This window comes from Catharus ustulatus, chromosome 2, assembly GCF_009819885.2.
Source record: "Catharus ustulatus isolate bCatUst1 chromosome 2, bCatUst1.pri.v2, whole genome shotgun sequence".
Taxonomy (NCBI): Eukaryota; Metazoa; Chordata; class Aves; order Passeriformes; family Turdidae; genus Catharus; species Catharus ustulatus.
In genome coordinates, this window is record NC_046222.1 from 48,489,497 (window position 1) to 48,506,460 (window position 16,964).

Genomic DNA, 16,964 nt, shown 5'->3' on the forward strand with positions numbered 1-16,964 from the left:
GAGGAAAAATGCAAACTACAGATAGGACCCAAAGGGTGTTAAGACAAGACCTTTTCCTTCCCAAGTGCCAAACAACTCTTGCCAACATATCTGGCAAGAATGTTAGCAAACGTGTCTTAGCTGTGTTCCTCAGGACCATGCCATGGAGAGAGGGAGGGAGGTCTTTCTGATCAGTCCCACAACCTTCATGCTTTTGTAGGCTGTCCCTATTGTCATGCTGTCCTTGGGGATATTAACAGCTGCCACCTGTATGGCAGGCAGTGATGTGTCCCCACGCCATGGGGTGCCCATCATCCCCACTGCAGGCTGTCCTCTGAGGGAATTGTGTGCTGTATCAAGCAAGACCAAGCAGGAACATGGGACACCCTTGCCTCAGCTACCCTGGTTGTCTTGAGCTTTTCTGCAGTAGAGAACTGTGCTGCATCCAACTGCTGGCATCCCCACCTTGCTGATCTCCCACATTCGTGCACCTGCCCCATTCCTCTTCTCAGACTGGATACAAAGAAAAATCTTTTTAGTGGTGGGTGTGGTGAGACACAGGGACAGGTTGCCAAGAGATGCTGTAGATGCCCCATTGCTGAAAACATTCAAAGTCAGAGTGGACACGGCTCTGAGCAACCTGGTGTCATTGAAGGTGTGCTTTGCAGGGGCGTTGGACTAAATGAGATCTAAAGGTCCTTTTCAACCAAAACCATTCTGTGAAATGCTGGTGCCTCCACATCTCCTTGTGCCCTTGGGAGGTGGCAAAAGACAACTCAGGTTGGGTGCTCAGGAGCAATATTGGTAGTTGGAAGATCTGGAGCAGCTACCAGGAAAGCTCTGCAGGTAGGGAGAGGAAGGCAGGAGTGGAGATGATGGAACTGTTGAGAAAGGGGGAAAAAGGACTTGGAAGGAGAGCTCAGGGAAGCATAGAGAGAGAAACTTTATTTACTCACAGAGCTGCTGGGACGGAGCTGAAGAGCCCAGATCAGGAGCCAGGGAGGGAAGCTCCAACCTCTGGGTTGCAGACTTACAGGGTATGTGCGGCAAGGTGAGATATAGGAACGCTTTTAACAGGGTCATAAATTGCTGTCCTTCAAAAAGGGAACTGAAAGCTTGATCTGAGAGACTAAACTTGCCTTTTGCTCCTAAAACACTGGGGAGAGGGTGGAGGAGGAGAGAGAGAGTGCTGTCCTTGAAGAAACATGTTTTCCCAGTAAGTGTGCAGGGAGGTGACGATATGCCTCTTTATTGTCTCAGCAGGGCTGCACCTGCAGTGTTTTATGCTTTTGTTTGGGTCCCCACAGGCGTGGAAGGGCTATGAAGCTACAAAGACTGGGGAACAGAATTTTTTCTGACAAAAAAGGGACAATTTGTCATAGTTTACTGAAAATTGCTTGGTGCAGGCAAGGATTTCTTTGGCTGCATTCTAAAAATATCTTTTATGTTCCCGTGCAAATAAAGGAAGGGAACTGTTCAGCCCTTGAAATGGTAGGTCAAGGTGCACGGAAACAGCATGAAGAAAAAAGCAGGTTGAAAGTGCATGTTGGTAACAGCATTTGGGCCAAGTATATAATTACTACAGGTATCTAAGAACTGGATAAATAAATAAATTACCTTCCAGTACCATCACCCTTTCCTTTTAAATATCTCTGATCTAAAACTATTCCATATGTTTCAGATTGTTTTTTTTTTTTAATAATAATCTGCATTACCTGTTCTCAGTGTCCAGGTACCATGGCTGAGGTGAGCCTGGAAGTTTCAGTGCACAATTTTTGAAAGGAGAATTAAAAGCAATTTTCTTGAGTGAAGGCAGAGACTTCTAGGCTGAGGGTGGTCAAATCCCGGGAGGAATAATGACTATGGCACCTGGTTTAATGCCTTTCTGCTTCTGTTATTATTATTATTTACAGTAATAAAGTGCCTTCTTGTAAATGGTATAAATGGAGAGACAGAGGGCGATTCCTCTGGCAGCTGACTTGCAAGGAGTGGTCAGGCTTTCTGCACGAGTAGTTTGCTCAGGAAAACCTGGCACTCCCATGATCAAAAACCTGATGATGTCTTTTACTGGTGACAGTGACTGGTGTCTCCCTGGGTAAATCTGCTTTAAGCAGGAGACTGCAAGAAGCAGTTAATTTGATGGGCAAACTCTGAAGAGACTCAGTTCAAAAAGGTGACTATGGGTCTGAATATGAAAGAAACTTGAAACTTTGTCAGAGAAGCAGAAATCCTGTGGAAATGGTATCCCAGCAAGGGTGAAACTGTGTTAGGATTTGAAAATTGTGAGCGCTTGGTGGAGGGTCTGCAGAGAATGAGACAAGGGCAGGTTGTAGAAAAAATTGTCTTAGAGATGTAGAAGCATGGGGATAAAATGGAAATTGCTGCAACAAAGCTGATTTGGGCCCTGAAATGCGTACTTAAATTTTTATAAGGTGAAAAGTTTTTAAGCTATATATAAGGGAACAGAAGTCTTTACCAACACGATACATCCAGGCATATTGTAAATGCAATACAATCTGAATGAAGATGCTAACTGAGCTAGCCCTGTTTCTGATAATGTCCTTTGGGTGGTAACATGGGTCTGGGAAGCTTCCTGTTGAGGGATGAACAAAGGGAGCAGGGGCAGCCAATATTGCTGCTGAAAGAAGTGGCTATTTTCCTTCCTTCCTTCCATCCACCCCCTCCTTTTTGCTGCCCCAAGTGTTTCTTTGCTGCCTGGGGAATTGAAGCAGGAAACTGGAAAACAAATCTGGCCAAGCAAAAGGGCTTCAGTCACAGTGGTTCCCTCCCAGGTCACTGGAAGGTGCAGCACAAAGGTGGGAGCAAGTCCTGGGTGAGGGAGTGTTTGCTTCCCTCTGAGGCAATGCAGGTGTTTTCCAGTCTCCAGTGTGTGTATACCTCAGGCTGTGTGGTTTGTGTTTGGCTGGAGGGCTATCAGTCTGGCTTGGGATATGCTTGGGATGTTAGGAACATCCTTTTAAATGAAAGAGTAGAGGAAGACCTGGAAGTACATGCATGATGAGTTTACTGAAGCAGGATAAATAATTTCAGGCAAGCGCAGTATTTTATTTTTGATAGGAGTATTTTTCTAGAAATGGAAAATTGTGCTAATCTGCAGAGCTATGTTAGGTATGACCCACAGAAGAGAATGTTTGTTACATTTGGTAGAATGAGTGTTAGTGGAAGACTTGTATGATAGATGATGAAAACTCTGAAAAGAAGACAGCAATGCAGAGTGCTGAAAGGTATTAGACTGGAGTGAAGCTATTAGTGGAGTTTTTATGGATTGGTCCCTGGACTTATTTTATTCCTTGGTTTTATTAGGGACATTAAACATCTTCTTGTGAAAAGGTAGTGGTGTGTTTTTTGCAAAGCTGGGAAGTATTTCCAGCACAGGAGGCAACCTCACAGAAGGGCCTTGGTGACCTAAAGTGCCTGAAATGTTTACATGTGAGACTCAGGGGGAGCTCTATCAGTGCCACTCCATACAACACTAGGAGGATCCAGTCTAAATGCAAAATGCAGTTGGTCACTGTGTTAAAGAAGGTGAATTGAAACTAAAACAGATGCAGGAAGGACATACTGGGATGATCAGAGGGATGAGAAGACTATCAAATGATAGACAAAAGATCTTGACTGACTTAGCCTGCAGAATGAAAACTGAGTGGGTGTGCTCTTGCTCTCTGTAAATACTTTGAGATGTAACACCAGGGAGTAAAGAAAAGTCCTTGAAATAGAATGAATTGTTTTGAATGGATCACAGTAAAGCTTAGGCTGCATAGCAAGGAAGATTCAGTCTGTGAGGAAATGGGGATTTTGAACTGGCCAGAGGGATTTTTGCGGGGAAGTGAAGACCAGACATAAATGCTTTCTCTGCAGTGTACAGTAGGAAATAGCTTTGTGACTGTGGATATTTCCTTTGTGGAGGATATAGGTCTGAGAAAAGTCCATATACAGTAATTTCATGACTATAAGGCGCACCCTTTTGACTAAAATTTTCCCCCAAACCCGGAAGTGCGCCTTATAGTCCGGTGCGCCTTATCTGATGTACAAAGTTGTGACATTTGCCACCCCGGAAGTGTGAGCCGTGAGCCGTGGGGGGAGCCGACAGTGCCACGGCATCTACTTAATCCTTGTGGATAACCCCTCTTAAAAACTGGATGGGCAGTTTTGCTGAAAGCTGGGTACACAAGTACCACCATGGAGAATAAGGCAGAAACTGCAACCTCCTCAGCAAGGTAGGAGGGACTGTAGAAATAAAAGGTCTTTTGAGATGTGGGTACTGGTGTAGGAAAAATGGATAGGTCAGTACACTTGACACAGATAATAAGGGAGGAAATTTTGTGAGAAACTGCAACTAACTACTGTGGTTATTTTTATACTATGGCATAGTCTTTTTAAAATCAGAATTTCATAGATTATAACACTGTCACCAAAGGACACTTACTAGTAGTGTTCTGTGAGATACATACTACACTTTTCCTCAGGTCTATTGTCTTCCTCAGAGGACTTAATTTCAAATGCTTACTAGGTCTGAAGAGAATTTTTTGTGGGAGAAAACCCTCAGTGATCTTGCCTTGGTCTGCAATTTTAAGTTGATCTTGAATTCTCACTACATGCCTGGGACAGGAAAGCATGAGTAACTTCTATATAAATTATATATGTGTGTGTGTGTATGTATGTGTATGTATACATATACACAAACACACACACACACACACAATTTATGTGGAAGTTACTCATGCTTTTCTGTCTCTATGTATGTGTGTGTATACATGTACATATATATATATGTATATACAAAGCTAAGCTTTGGTAAAGTAAGATCCTACTCAAACCTTTTTTTGATAATTTGCTTTCCCCTTACTAAAGGTGTCTGAATTTTTGTGTTCTCATGAAAACAGGAAACTAGAGGTGCTGCTTGAGGAGGCAGCCAGTGTGACCTTGCAGGAAACCCCTTCCAGAAAGGGCAGCTCTGATTCTCTCCTAGTGCTGCATGCTTTTGCTTTCTTCCATGCTCCAACACTGGCACTCATCTGATCTGTAGGAGATCAGTTTAGGGATATAAAGCCACAAAAAAATGCTCAGCTTCCTGAACTGGCTTACTGCCTGTTTGGGCAAGCACTAGGACTCAGTGGGACAATCAGGTGCAGTGTGGGATGGTCGAAGGGTTGAGCACTATGCTTTCAACAGCAGGGAGTTGCTAAAGTGGCTTAACTGCGTTGGAAATCCAAATCATACCCACCAAGCAAGGACATCTTCAGATTATCTTCTTTGCAGCTGTGTAGCTCCCCCTCACTGCAACCCTGAGAGTTTCTGGAGCTGGCTGTGTAGTGATACAGAGGTGTGAAAAGGTTCAGTGTCTTGGGTTGATCTGAGAATACTGTGTTGAAGTGACATGCTAAAAGCATCAGCAGCAGTGACACACTGAGATGTGCTTGGGGATTATTCACTGCATCAGATAAAGATCTGATGTGCTCTGTTTCTGATTCAGGAGCCAGTGGGATGTGAACGTGGCACTCTCTCCCACTTTGCCATTCATCATTTTCAAAGACAGAGTGGAAAAAGTCTGCCCTGTGGGGACTTCGTTAGGGATTTTGACTAGGCTGAGATTTGCTTTGCAGTTTGAATGTGCTTAGGCTGATTTGGTGATGTGCAGTAATGTGGTTCATTTGTGTTGCATTCAAAAAGCTTAAGAAATAAATCTGGTTATTGTGCAAATCCATATTTTGCCCTTTTGTTTCTTTTTCTTGCATTTTATACTGGCAGATATCTGCAGCTACTTCTGATTTGAAGATAAGATTTTATATTTGTGTTCCACAGACTGCTGCTGAGGTAAAACTTGTGTTCTAGTGTGGATGCTGCATACTTTTGAGGTCTGGCCCAGGCTGTGCATCTTTAATCTGCTAAACTTGGCCCTTCAAATTTAACCCAATTATAGAGGCAATTGTGACTCGAGGTATTTTGACTTGATTCTATTATGGTTGGAATACCGTTGCCTTCAATGGAATCAGGATTGGACCTGCTTCTGTAAAACCACCAATTAGTTTTATGGTTGTGTCAGCAGATCCCAATCAAGATAAGAGCTGTATTGTATTCATCATTTTAAAAACCTAAATCTAGACAGGGTTTCTGCCTATGAGAGTCTACAATCTCAAGGCAATCTTCTAACATGTAATGTTGCTTTTTCATAACAAGGAGGATTTTTGTCCCACTGATACCTTTGTTAGGACATCATATAGTGTATAATCTGAACTCAGAGTAGGACAGTTATTGGGGAAGACTTCAGCAAAATATTTTGATTAATTTTAGAATATACAAATGTTGTAAAGTTTAAACAAAATAGCAATATTCTTTTTTTTTAACTTTAAAAATCTGATTTCTTTGGAAGATCCATGTTTGCAGGTACCTGGGAGACCAACAGCCTGGTCTTTTGGGCTCTTCAGTCACTAGCTCTGTTGGAGTTGTTATTATATATCTTTTGGGTTTTTCCAGACAGAATGACAACTTCTTTCATCAAAGCTGAAATTGACTGCATGACTGAAGTTTTACCCATTGAAAGACAGGTCCACTGGTGTGCATGTAAGAAGTAGGGGTCTCGTGAAGGAGCAGAGCCACCTGACTTCCTCCAGCATTTCCCAAAGGCTGGGTCAGCTGTGTAACTGTCAGCATAAGTCATGGCATAACAACACCAAAGATGTGTGGATTTTCTGAGAAATATTAGGGAAATACTATTTATTCTACTCAGAAAGTGAGATACTAAAATAGTGTAACTAAATCCATGACTTTGTGGTGGGATTGCCACTGGGTGAAGTGTCCAAAAATCATCCCTGAAGAGAAGTGTTTGCCAAGGGAGGGGGCACTGCTGTCTGACAAGGGAAGCATGACATCTTTTCTTCAGCAGCAACTATTTGAAATGCTGGCCCTCCTGTCCTAAAAAGGTGGGAAACTAAAAGACCTTATTTTTAAACAATTTAAACTGAATAGTCAATTGAGGCCTGCTAGGTAAACATCATAGTGTGCCAATCTTTTTTTGTACTGCCCACCAAAGCATGTAGTTTTTGAAATTTCTCTGTGAAGTTTGTTGCTTTTCAAGACCCTGGTGGATATGTGGCATTTCAGTGACGACCTTTCCAAAGGTGATAGCTTGTGATGCTGTGTTTTTTTGATGACCCCCTTCCAGAATGACAATGTGATCAGTAATTGTCCTCTGAGCTAGTACCTAGGTGGTAGCTCTGCATAAAATTAACAGCAAAATATAGAGACAGGCTATTATTCATCAGTCCTTGACCAAATCATGTTGCTGAAAGACTAAAACATGAATTACTTTTATAATGTACACATATATCACTACATATGAATAATAATTATTTGGTCCCTGTGGCCAAGTGTTTAATGAAAGCTCCTGAGTATTCTACTCTTTTTATGATGGCACCTGGTAGCTGAGAGAATATATACTTCTTTAATGGTGGATAAATCCATTTTGTGGGGTACTCACTGAATTTAGAGGCTCATGAAGATTAAGTACTTTTTATCCCTCACTTTACAATGTTTTTCAGCCTGTGAGTTTACTTCGCTTAAGCAGCACTTGCTGCTGAATGAGGTCTATCTTTCTTATAAGCCTGTGTTCTGTGCTTAGAGAACCACAAAATAAGGCAAAAAATGCTGACAAAACACTGTGTTCCATCTTAGTTGGATTTAAGGAAAGCATGTTTTATTTAAAAATCTCTGTCTGGTTAAAACCTTAACTGGTATTCAGGCTAAAGAGTGTGTAGCTGTAGAGTGGCAGCCCTGCTTTGACATACAGGTTGTCTTTTGATAGAAGAGAATTTGTGGAGTGGGGAGCTGGGGGAGGTCAAGTTACAGCTTTCAGTAAATCTGAGTGTGCCTGAAATGGTTCTTTTAATGTCTTAAAATATTTGTTGCCTTTTTATCATCGCAAGGCTGATCCATGTTCCATTTAAGCTGACGGGAACGCTTCTCCCATCTTCTTTAAAAATTGGCTCTGGCTCCTGTATCAAATTGCATACCACCTTGCTTTCTGATTCTTGGAAGGGTTCAGCCAAGCGTTATGAATTAGATGCTTAGATAACATTGATGACTGCAGTTCTTTATTGTGCCAAGGGAATCAAAAATAAAATAGAGGTCAGAAGTGTGACTAGTAAATGACACTGTGTGAGCCTGGTCTTGCTGGCGTGGAAGGGAGGGGAACAGACCTGCTTGTTTATTTGTTTTCTAAGAGTCGACTTTGTCCTGGTCCTGTTCCGTTGTGGTGTGGAGAAGGAAGCTCATCAGCTTCCAGAGAAAAGGCACTGTGACAGCTTCTGTAGCCTGAGATCTGTGCCTAGAGTTGTCAAGACTTCCAACAGCATCATGAGCAGATCTTGGGTGTTTAGGTGAAAATGAGTTTTCATCTCATGTGCTTGGCTGAGCAGATATAAACTGAACCTTCATGAACTTGAAGCGTGGCTGTTGATGGGCAGCCTATTCTCAGGCATAGTGGAGTTGCTTGTTCCATAATGATTTCATGTCCAGGGAGGGCATGCTTAAAGCTTGACAGATGCTGCAAACTTGAAAACTCACAGGAGATTATATCAGTAAAACCAAGAGCTCAGGAGCTGGCAGTGGCAAAAATGGATGGAAGCCTAATTGGCATCTCGTCCTCCTGCAGCTCACGTCAGAAGACCTCTGTAAACAGCCCTGGGGTGGCACAGTGCTCTGTGCCAGCCTGGTCTCTTCACAGAAGGTTCTTGATAGTGTGCAGAGCCAGGGAGTGGGAGAAGAGCGGCAATGGGACAAAAGGGTGAAGTATTGAAATCCCTCCTGCACTGACAGTGTCCTGGATTTTACTGTTGGTGCTGGAGTCTGCTTACTTTGTTCAGGAAGTGCTGCTTTTCTGTTGTCTGCATCAGGGCGTGGAAGTACCTCAATGTCTGCATCTATGTAGGTATTGTGGCTTTTGGCAATCAAGATCCCAAGGGGTTCAAGTTTTGCTGGGTCTTGGGATTTTTACAAGCTTTTTATAAAATATCCTAATCTTTTGAAAGATGCTAATCTTTAGGCACCATCATAACTGCTGCATCGCAGCAGCACAGAACAGTCACACTTGATTTTTATTTTGTAAGTGGGGATTGATGTATAATAAAAACTTTATACAATTTAACTAAAAGGTTTAGGGAAAGAAAGTAAGAGGGATACTGGATGTAATCTGTGAGAGTACAAGGTGCACTCAGGTAGGGAGGATGCAGTTGCCTAACTGTGGTTTTGCCACAGACACCTTGCCTGATTTGCACTTTCTTATTTAACGTACCATGGAATATGAAATGTGTATGAGTGGCAGACGTGGTGCCTGACTGTTTGCTTGTCTCTCTTCTGGCCCTGAAGGGTTTCCTGCTGTCCGTCTAAAAGGCCTTTGGAGAACTACTGACACAAACACAAAAAACCCAGTCAGCTAGTCCCCTTGGCAGACTTTCTTTCCCCCCATTTTTTTCGTGTTTTGTCAAATTATCAAACAAAGCATTCTGAAAAGAGACTGCTTGGAGAAACTCAGCAAAGAAAGCTCTATGACATTCACCAAGTCAGACACACAGTGTGCGGGGCTTGACTCGCACTGTGGTCTAATTTGTAAAAGAAAGTGGTGCTGCTTGGACACTGGTGTTTGGCTTCTCATTGTGGCTGGAGCTGGTTCACCCAGCCAGACACTGACAGACTTAGCATGAGAGTACCACAACAATGCTAAACTAGTCCTTTATTTATGACAGCTCTGGATGAGTGTTAATTATTAGCTGAATATAGTATGTTCTAGAGGTTGCTTGCATTACAGCATGGGAAGGGCCAATGGCATGTAAAATGTGTGCGTTGGTAGGCAGAACAGCAAAGCAAGCTGCTTCAGAGAAGAATAGGGCTTGTCCTTGTTTCCCTTCACTACATATGCAGTTTCTAGTAATGCCATGTAGCCTTAACGAGGGATTTACATGAAATTAGTCAGGATATTATATGTATGAACATGACTTTAATTTAAGCAAGGTAGATTAACAAAGTGTTAGTGTGCAACAGGTACATAGGAAGTGTTGACTACATCAGATATATTTCTCGTTAATAGTTGTTTGGACTTCTGGATTAGATGTTTTCTTTCTCTACTGGATCACTGTAGCAGTTTGCAAAAGGGAAAACTATACATGGCATAGAACAAAATAGTTTGCTTGGTGTGAAAGGTATTTGCTGTGATTTTATGAATGATGGTCTGAAGAGGCTTTCTTTTGTCAGGTTACAAAATAAATTGGAGTTTTAGCTTCATAAGGTTATTTAAAGAAAGAAAGAAAGAGAGAAGAAGCATTGATGTGTTTTATACAGGACCTGTACTGTTCTTTCAACTACCAAGCAACCCAAATGTCTTACATCCTTAACTGTTCTCTGAGCAGTGTACATGTCTTCTATGTGTTTCTACTTATTTACAATTAACAACTTCACATGGATAGCTATTTTAAAACAAGCTAGCAGAACTTTCATTGTGATGCCTGTAACCATGCACTTTATTCATTTAGAATTTGACTTTTAATCAATCTACCTGGAAACAGGACATCATAATTATTTTAATCCCTTGTTAGGTGGTGGAGAATGTAAAAAGGGAAAGGGGTCTTGGGCTTGCTAACACTGACCAGCCATTAGCAGCTTTCTGAATTAAATCTTTCTGGGGATTTTGTCTTTGTGATATGTGCATCTTTGTACAATTCAATTATTTGAACATTCTGAGTTAAATAACAGGTTAAAGAACCAAACATGTGACGAGAGGAAATGTAGCAAAATGAAAATCAATCACTTTGTAGTTGAATACTCTATGAACAGACCTCACAGAAAACATGTGGAATGTGGTGCAATGTCTGATTTATATAATTTTGAGGTCACCTCCTTATTTGGCCCTGATTTAAATGATTTGAGCAAGGCAGGCAGCCTCCCCTTTCACAGGAATGCAGGTTACTTTCCATAGCTGTTCCAGTTGGGTATGTTTGGTATTTGTGTCAGCTTTTGACAAAGATGTCCAGCAACTTTAAGTATGGTGCAAGGAAATATTTGCTCTGGAAAACTGAGAGAAGTGAGTTGCTGGAATAAAAGTATGGCAAAATTGCTGTATTGTAGGGCTAAATCCTGCTCTTCAAATGTGCATAGGGACTTTCTAAAAGTCATAGCCAGAAGGAGAAATGTGATCGGGAAACACCACACCCCTTCCATATTGGGGAGAGTTGGTTTTCAGCAAGGCTTTCCCTTCCTAAGATGGTGAGACAAGAGGGTTGTCTTGGCAGGATGGACCAGCCTGTGTTATGCTCATTTCTAGGTGGAGTAACGACATGCGTACTTAAAATGTGAGCATAAGGAATTGGTGTTATGTACAGCTGTGGTGGTACATGGTTTAGGGCTGGGCTCGTATTAGGTTAATGGTTGGACTCAATGATCTTCAAAGTCCTTTCCAACCTAAAGGATTCTGTGATTCTACATAAATGACTACCCTGATGGATGTTGATTTCTGTCTCTCTTGGTACTAGATGAGATGTTATTGTAAGAATTTCCCAGGTCATGGGGAGAAGGATATGATGGGATTTTAGCGTCCCACATTACTTACAAGATCTGATCCAAAGTCACCAACACTGGTTTACTCCAGTGGTGTCTGACCACAACCAGAATTTCTAGGTCTCCTGGAAGGAGAAGATTTGGCTGTATAAAGAAATTATTTGATTTCTTTTAAAGGGTGATTGTTAATGTCCCTACCTATCTGATGCCACATCCTGGTTGCTCTGTCATGTTCATGTTGCACTATTTGCCTCATGTTTGTACATGAATTTATGAGAATTTTGAAGGACAAAAGAGATGTAGCTGTGTTGTAATTTAATAGAAAGTTAAAATATGATAAGCTTGTAAAATGAAGATTGAATTTGTGAGCTTGAAATCCCTTTAACTCATCCAGAGTGCAGTACAATGCAAACCCCCTGATTCAGGGTCTGCTAGTTACTTGTACCACAGCACTGTCATGATCCATCAAACCTGCCAGATATAGAGAGGCTATTTTAAAGTTTCTCCTTCAGGGCATGGGGAAATAGTTCTTGCAAAGATAGAAATTTATGATGATGCTAAAAAAAAATGCAGATGAAGTGAATAATTAATGAATTCACGACAGGACTGAAATATCTTCCTAAAATGCTGCTATTTTTAGCAGGGAGTTCTTCTGCAGTGCTAGTCATGTGATCCTATTGCCTTCTGAGAGCAGGAAAACAATTTGAATTAGTTTCTCTTTCCCCATGGACTTACATAAGCTCAGCATATAATACCCCTTAGCATCTGATTCTGCCTTAAAACAAACATAGATGACTTTAAACCTCATGCAAAATAAAACACTAATGAAATCTATACTTAAAGATAATCTTCTCTGCAGCTGAATACCTTTTATGATAGTTTGTACTTTTGAGGCTGTGCAAGGGGAATACTGCAATGGGTGTAACTGGCAGCTGCTGCTGGTCTGGTGATGCTCAATGCGGCTGCGGTTTCAAGCTGGCAAAGGACATAGAGGCAATTATCAGTAGGAGGTTGCAGGGTATGGCCCACAGATAAGGGTTTAACGCGAACAGATTTGTGTGTCTTTTGCCTATAACCAGCATAGACTATTGCTGTGTTTGAACTATGTTTGAACTAAAAATGTCATAGTCAGAAATTCCTCTAAAAAAAGCTGTCACATCCACAAAGGGATACAGTCACTGCCATAGTGAATTTTCAGGTGCTGAAACTAGGTCTAGTGAAACTAGGTCCTATTTGGGATTTCTCCTTCATGAGTGGTGATGAGGTACCCATTAAAGGGGAGGTCAGGAACAACTTACTTGCTACCTTTCTCGCCTACTGAAGTTGCCATAAATTTAATTTAGAAGAACCCTCCAAATCCCAGACCTTTAGGTGTTTGGGAGGGCCTGAGAAGGACCCTGTCTTTGCAGCTCAATACCCAGTTTGTACAGGTGCGGGGGATGTTGGCTCCCTTTCCCCAATATAGGGGAATGTCTGTTTCCCCCACATGGGATAGTTCCTGGGTGGCTTCTCTGAGGAGTATGTGGCTCCTTGGATCTAGCTTGTCCCCAGCCCCAGTGGGCTGCCCTGGGAGCAGAGTGCTTGCCACACTAAGCAGGAATGGAACGTCTGGGCTGAGGCACACTGCTTTGGGAAAGGGTTGTGAGCTGAGCCTCAAGCAGCAGAGGTGGCCCCAAAGGCACCTGCACCTTCAGGGAAGCTGCAGGGTCTGGTGATGGTAGACTTTGGGAAGTTCCTGGGTTAAGTCATGGCAGGTGGTTTCTTGGGATGTGGCTCCTTAGTTGTGTTCAGGCACAAGTTTATGGCTTAGGTACCATGCAGACTTTGCTGCATCTGGGCCTTGGTGTTGCTTTCCCTTCTCTGTGCTCCTATCTAAAAACATTGTTTCGAAGTTTAATGTCTGTAAAATGCATGCATTGTATGGAGCTTTATAATAATTAGAAATTGATCCTCAACTGGAAGCTGAGTGTGGTTGATGTGAGTGCTAATGAAATGAGAACTTGTTATGGAAAAATACATTAAATTATCTCTATTTTTTCTTGTGCCTGGTGAAAAGACTGTTTTCAGGCTTATTTTCCCAGCTTTCCATCAACTCTCCCGTGCTACAGCTCACCACCTTTTTTCCCAGTGTTCTTGCTCAGTAATTTGTGTGAGTCCTTCCTAAAATTAATCTGGTGGCTGTGTTTTAAACACTCTATTAAGCAAATTTTTAAAAACAATTTTAAGAAAGCTTAAGGATGTGGAAGGCAACACACAGACTGAAGAAGTGAATCAACTGGAAAGAGTGCGATTCTATGGTGGCAAGGAGATCTGATGAATGGTTAATGTCCTCAGTGGGTCCTGTCCTCAGTAGGATGGGACACAAGGACAACCCTGATAATGCAAACCTGAAGGGCTTTTTCTTGCCTACTTCATCTCAGCACACAGGGTTCATGTTCCTGTTTGAAACTCTATTGGGTTGTGGCTTCGTGATACAAATAATGAATCAAATAATGAAGGGTAGCAAATAACGTATTTTTAAATTAATGAAATGCATCAAGTTCTCCATGCATTGAAACAACGCAGAGATTGTAAGACTGTAAATTTTATTACAGTCCTACAAACCGGTTCTAGTTTCTTTTATTTATATCTGTTTGTTTGAATGCCTGCACTCACCATTGAAACAATTAGTTATATAAGTCCAGTAAGATCTTGTGAGCTGCCTGGGAGCTATCAGAAATTAAAAGTATCTGTTTTCATCTTTGTTGTTGCTGTATTGATTTGGGCAATGAGGCTTTGAGAGTAATTTTTGCTTCACGTAGGGTTATCCACCCTTCTGACTGCCTCCTGAAACACTCAGCAATACAGCTTTACGTAGCTAAAACTGGGAGTACAGAAATAGTTTATTCTGCAATGTATCGAGGAGATACCAGTTTCAAGCCATTAAAATAGTAATTCTTTAAGAAGAAGCTTATTTTAGTGGCTGTCTCCTTACTGCTCTTTCTTTTCTTTCCACAGGAAAAATTAACCCAGGAGTGTGTATTCAGAGAGCAATTTGAAGAAAACTGGTATAACACATATTCATCAAATCTATATAAACATGTGGACACTGGAAGACGATACTACGTTGCGTTAAATAAAGATGGGACTCCACGAGAAGGGACTAGGACTAAACGGCATCAAAAATTTACACATTTTTTACCTAGACCAGTGGACCCTGAGAAAGTACCAGAACTATATAAGGATATTTTAAGCCAAAGTTGACAAAGACAATTCCTTCACTTGAGCCCTTAAAAAGTAACCACTATAAAGGTTTCATGCGGTGGGTTCTTATTGATTAGCTGTGTCATCACATCAGCTCCACTGTTGCCAAACTTTGTCGCATGCATAATGTATGATGGAGGCTTGGATGGAACATGCTGATTTTGTTCTGCACTTAAAGGTTTGTCCTCCTGGAGGAGAGCCTATGCCCACTCGCTTGATTTAGTACGAGAGAGAGCGCGAGAGCGTGAGTGCGAGAGAGAGAGAAAGGGAGAGGATGAATGGGAGTGAGAGCGCGAGAGAGAGGAGCCGAGGGGAGGAGGAGGGTGAGGAGGAGGAGGAGGAAGGCCTGATGCATGCTGGGGAATAGACACGCTTTTAAATTTTTGATCAGTTGTACTTCGTCATATATCAGCATAGCTGCCATACTTCGATTCATCAGGATTTTTGGCTGGTGGCCTGCTCAAGTGTACGCTGCATTTACAAAGGCATGGAGGGTGCAGTCTTTATTAAACAAGAGACTTTTCAGTTAATCGCTCTCTGGGTCTCACCCCACTGAGTTTAAAGCAAAGACCTCTTAGTAAAAAAAATAAAAATAAAAAGTTAAATTTATTTATAGAAATTCCAAAGGCAACATTTTATTTATTTTATATATTTATTTATTATATAGAGTTTATTTTTAATGAAATATGTACAGGCCAGATAGGCATTTTGGAAGCTTTAGGCTCTGTAAGCATTGAAATGGCAAAGGCCACTATGAACCTGTGGTAAATTCATGCAAGTAAATATAAAGGTGCATGGATAAAAAAAAAAAGCCAACAATAAAAAGGTAATAATAATAAATTCTAGTGACCCTCATGTACTAAAGGCGACAATCTCTTTTGTGCCCGTATTATTGTACAAGTATGCACACCACTCATGACACTGAGTCCTCACTCTTCTGACTGCTTGTTTCATAGCTTACCCCAGAGGATTAAAGAGAAAACTGGGTCTTCAACTTTTTTTTATGTGTCTGTAATATTTCCTCTCTGATAAAGTGACTTCTTACATCATTGTAAATTTCACAGCTGTGGAAAATATAGGGGTTGGAATATATTCTACTTGTTAAAACCTATTGCAGATTATACCAAAGCTAAATGATAAATATGCTATTTTTTTTTCCTAAAGAGAATGCCAGAAACAACATAAGTAATACCAACAACAATTATACTAATTTTAAGATTCCACAAAGAACACATAAATATTTCAGAGGGCAAGAACCAGTTTAACAGGATCACTCTTGTAAACATGTTTATTTGTGCACTTGACTATCTACTATGAAATTATACAAGTTCCATAGGGGTCATTGTAATACCTTTTATGGAAAATTGCTTTCAGTGTGAACTGTCATAATACATGATATTAGCACCCTTCCTAAAGTAAAACTTGCAAAATGAAACTAATAAATCTCTATCAATAATGACAATGAGGGGGACAGTATTAGACTTATTTTTATTGTTTTTTCTAAAGTATGTTCAAATAATCATGAACCCTAAGTGAGGCAACAATATGTAATATTTAAGGGTATGTAGCATTTTGTGATAAGCACACAAACACATTGATTAGCAGTTACCATTTGGAAATTAACCCTCAGGAAGAGGCATTTTTTCCCCTAATACTCTGAAGAAAAGGGGAAAAAAAAAGAGGCAAAAACCATGTTAAGATCCATATGACAAATGCATTTTGTAGTTGTTTTATCCCTTAGTATTCGAATCCAGTGCCACTAAGTTGAGTGTAGCCTTCACCATTGGATATGTTGGGAGCGCGGCTGGTCCTGACACCCTGGCTACCTGCATACTCACGGGGGCTCCTTTGGTGGAGTGATGTTAAAGTTTGTAGCCTACTTGTAATTAAGAAACTTTTGCTCTAAAGCACTCTTGTTGACCTGATTGATATGATTGGAAACTTATTTCTGTTCTGGAACGACCTGTGGCTCAGTGTCCCGAGCAAACGCTCCCTTTCCGTACTGAGGCAGGCAGGAGGAGCCATGTCTGAGCCGGCGGTATCGGTGATCTGAAACGTGACGTGGCATTGTGTTGTAATTGTTTATGAAAGATAAAGGTACGTACATTGCGGTAGTTGATTTTTAGGATACTTGTCTAGGGACTGTTGTTGCCTGGGAATTTACAGCCTTGGGGCTG

At 41.3% G+C, this 16,964-nt stretch overlaps 1 protein-coding gene across 1 annotated transcript in view; it reads left to right on the top strand.

Moving 5' to 3' along the window:
* The window catches only part of FGF9 (fibroblast growth factor 9), a 28,067-nt gene extending 11,815 nt beyond the window's left edge, over positions 1–16,252 (top strand). The window contains exon 3 of the mRNA XM_033084873.2: positions 14,542–16,252. Coding sequence (XP_032940764.1) covers positions 14,542–14,787 — 246 coding nt within the window. The 3' untranslated portion in view covers positions 14,788–16,252. The remainder of the gene's footprint in view (positions 1–14,541) is intronic.
* Positions 16,253–16,964: the final 712 nt, after the last annotated feature.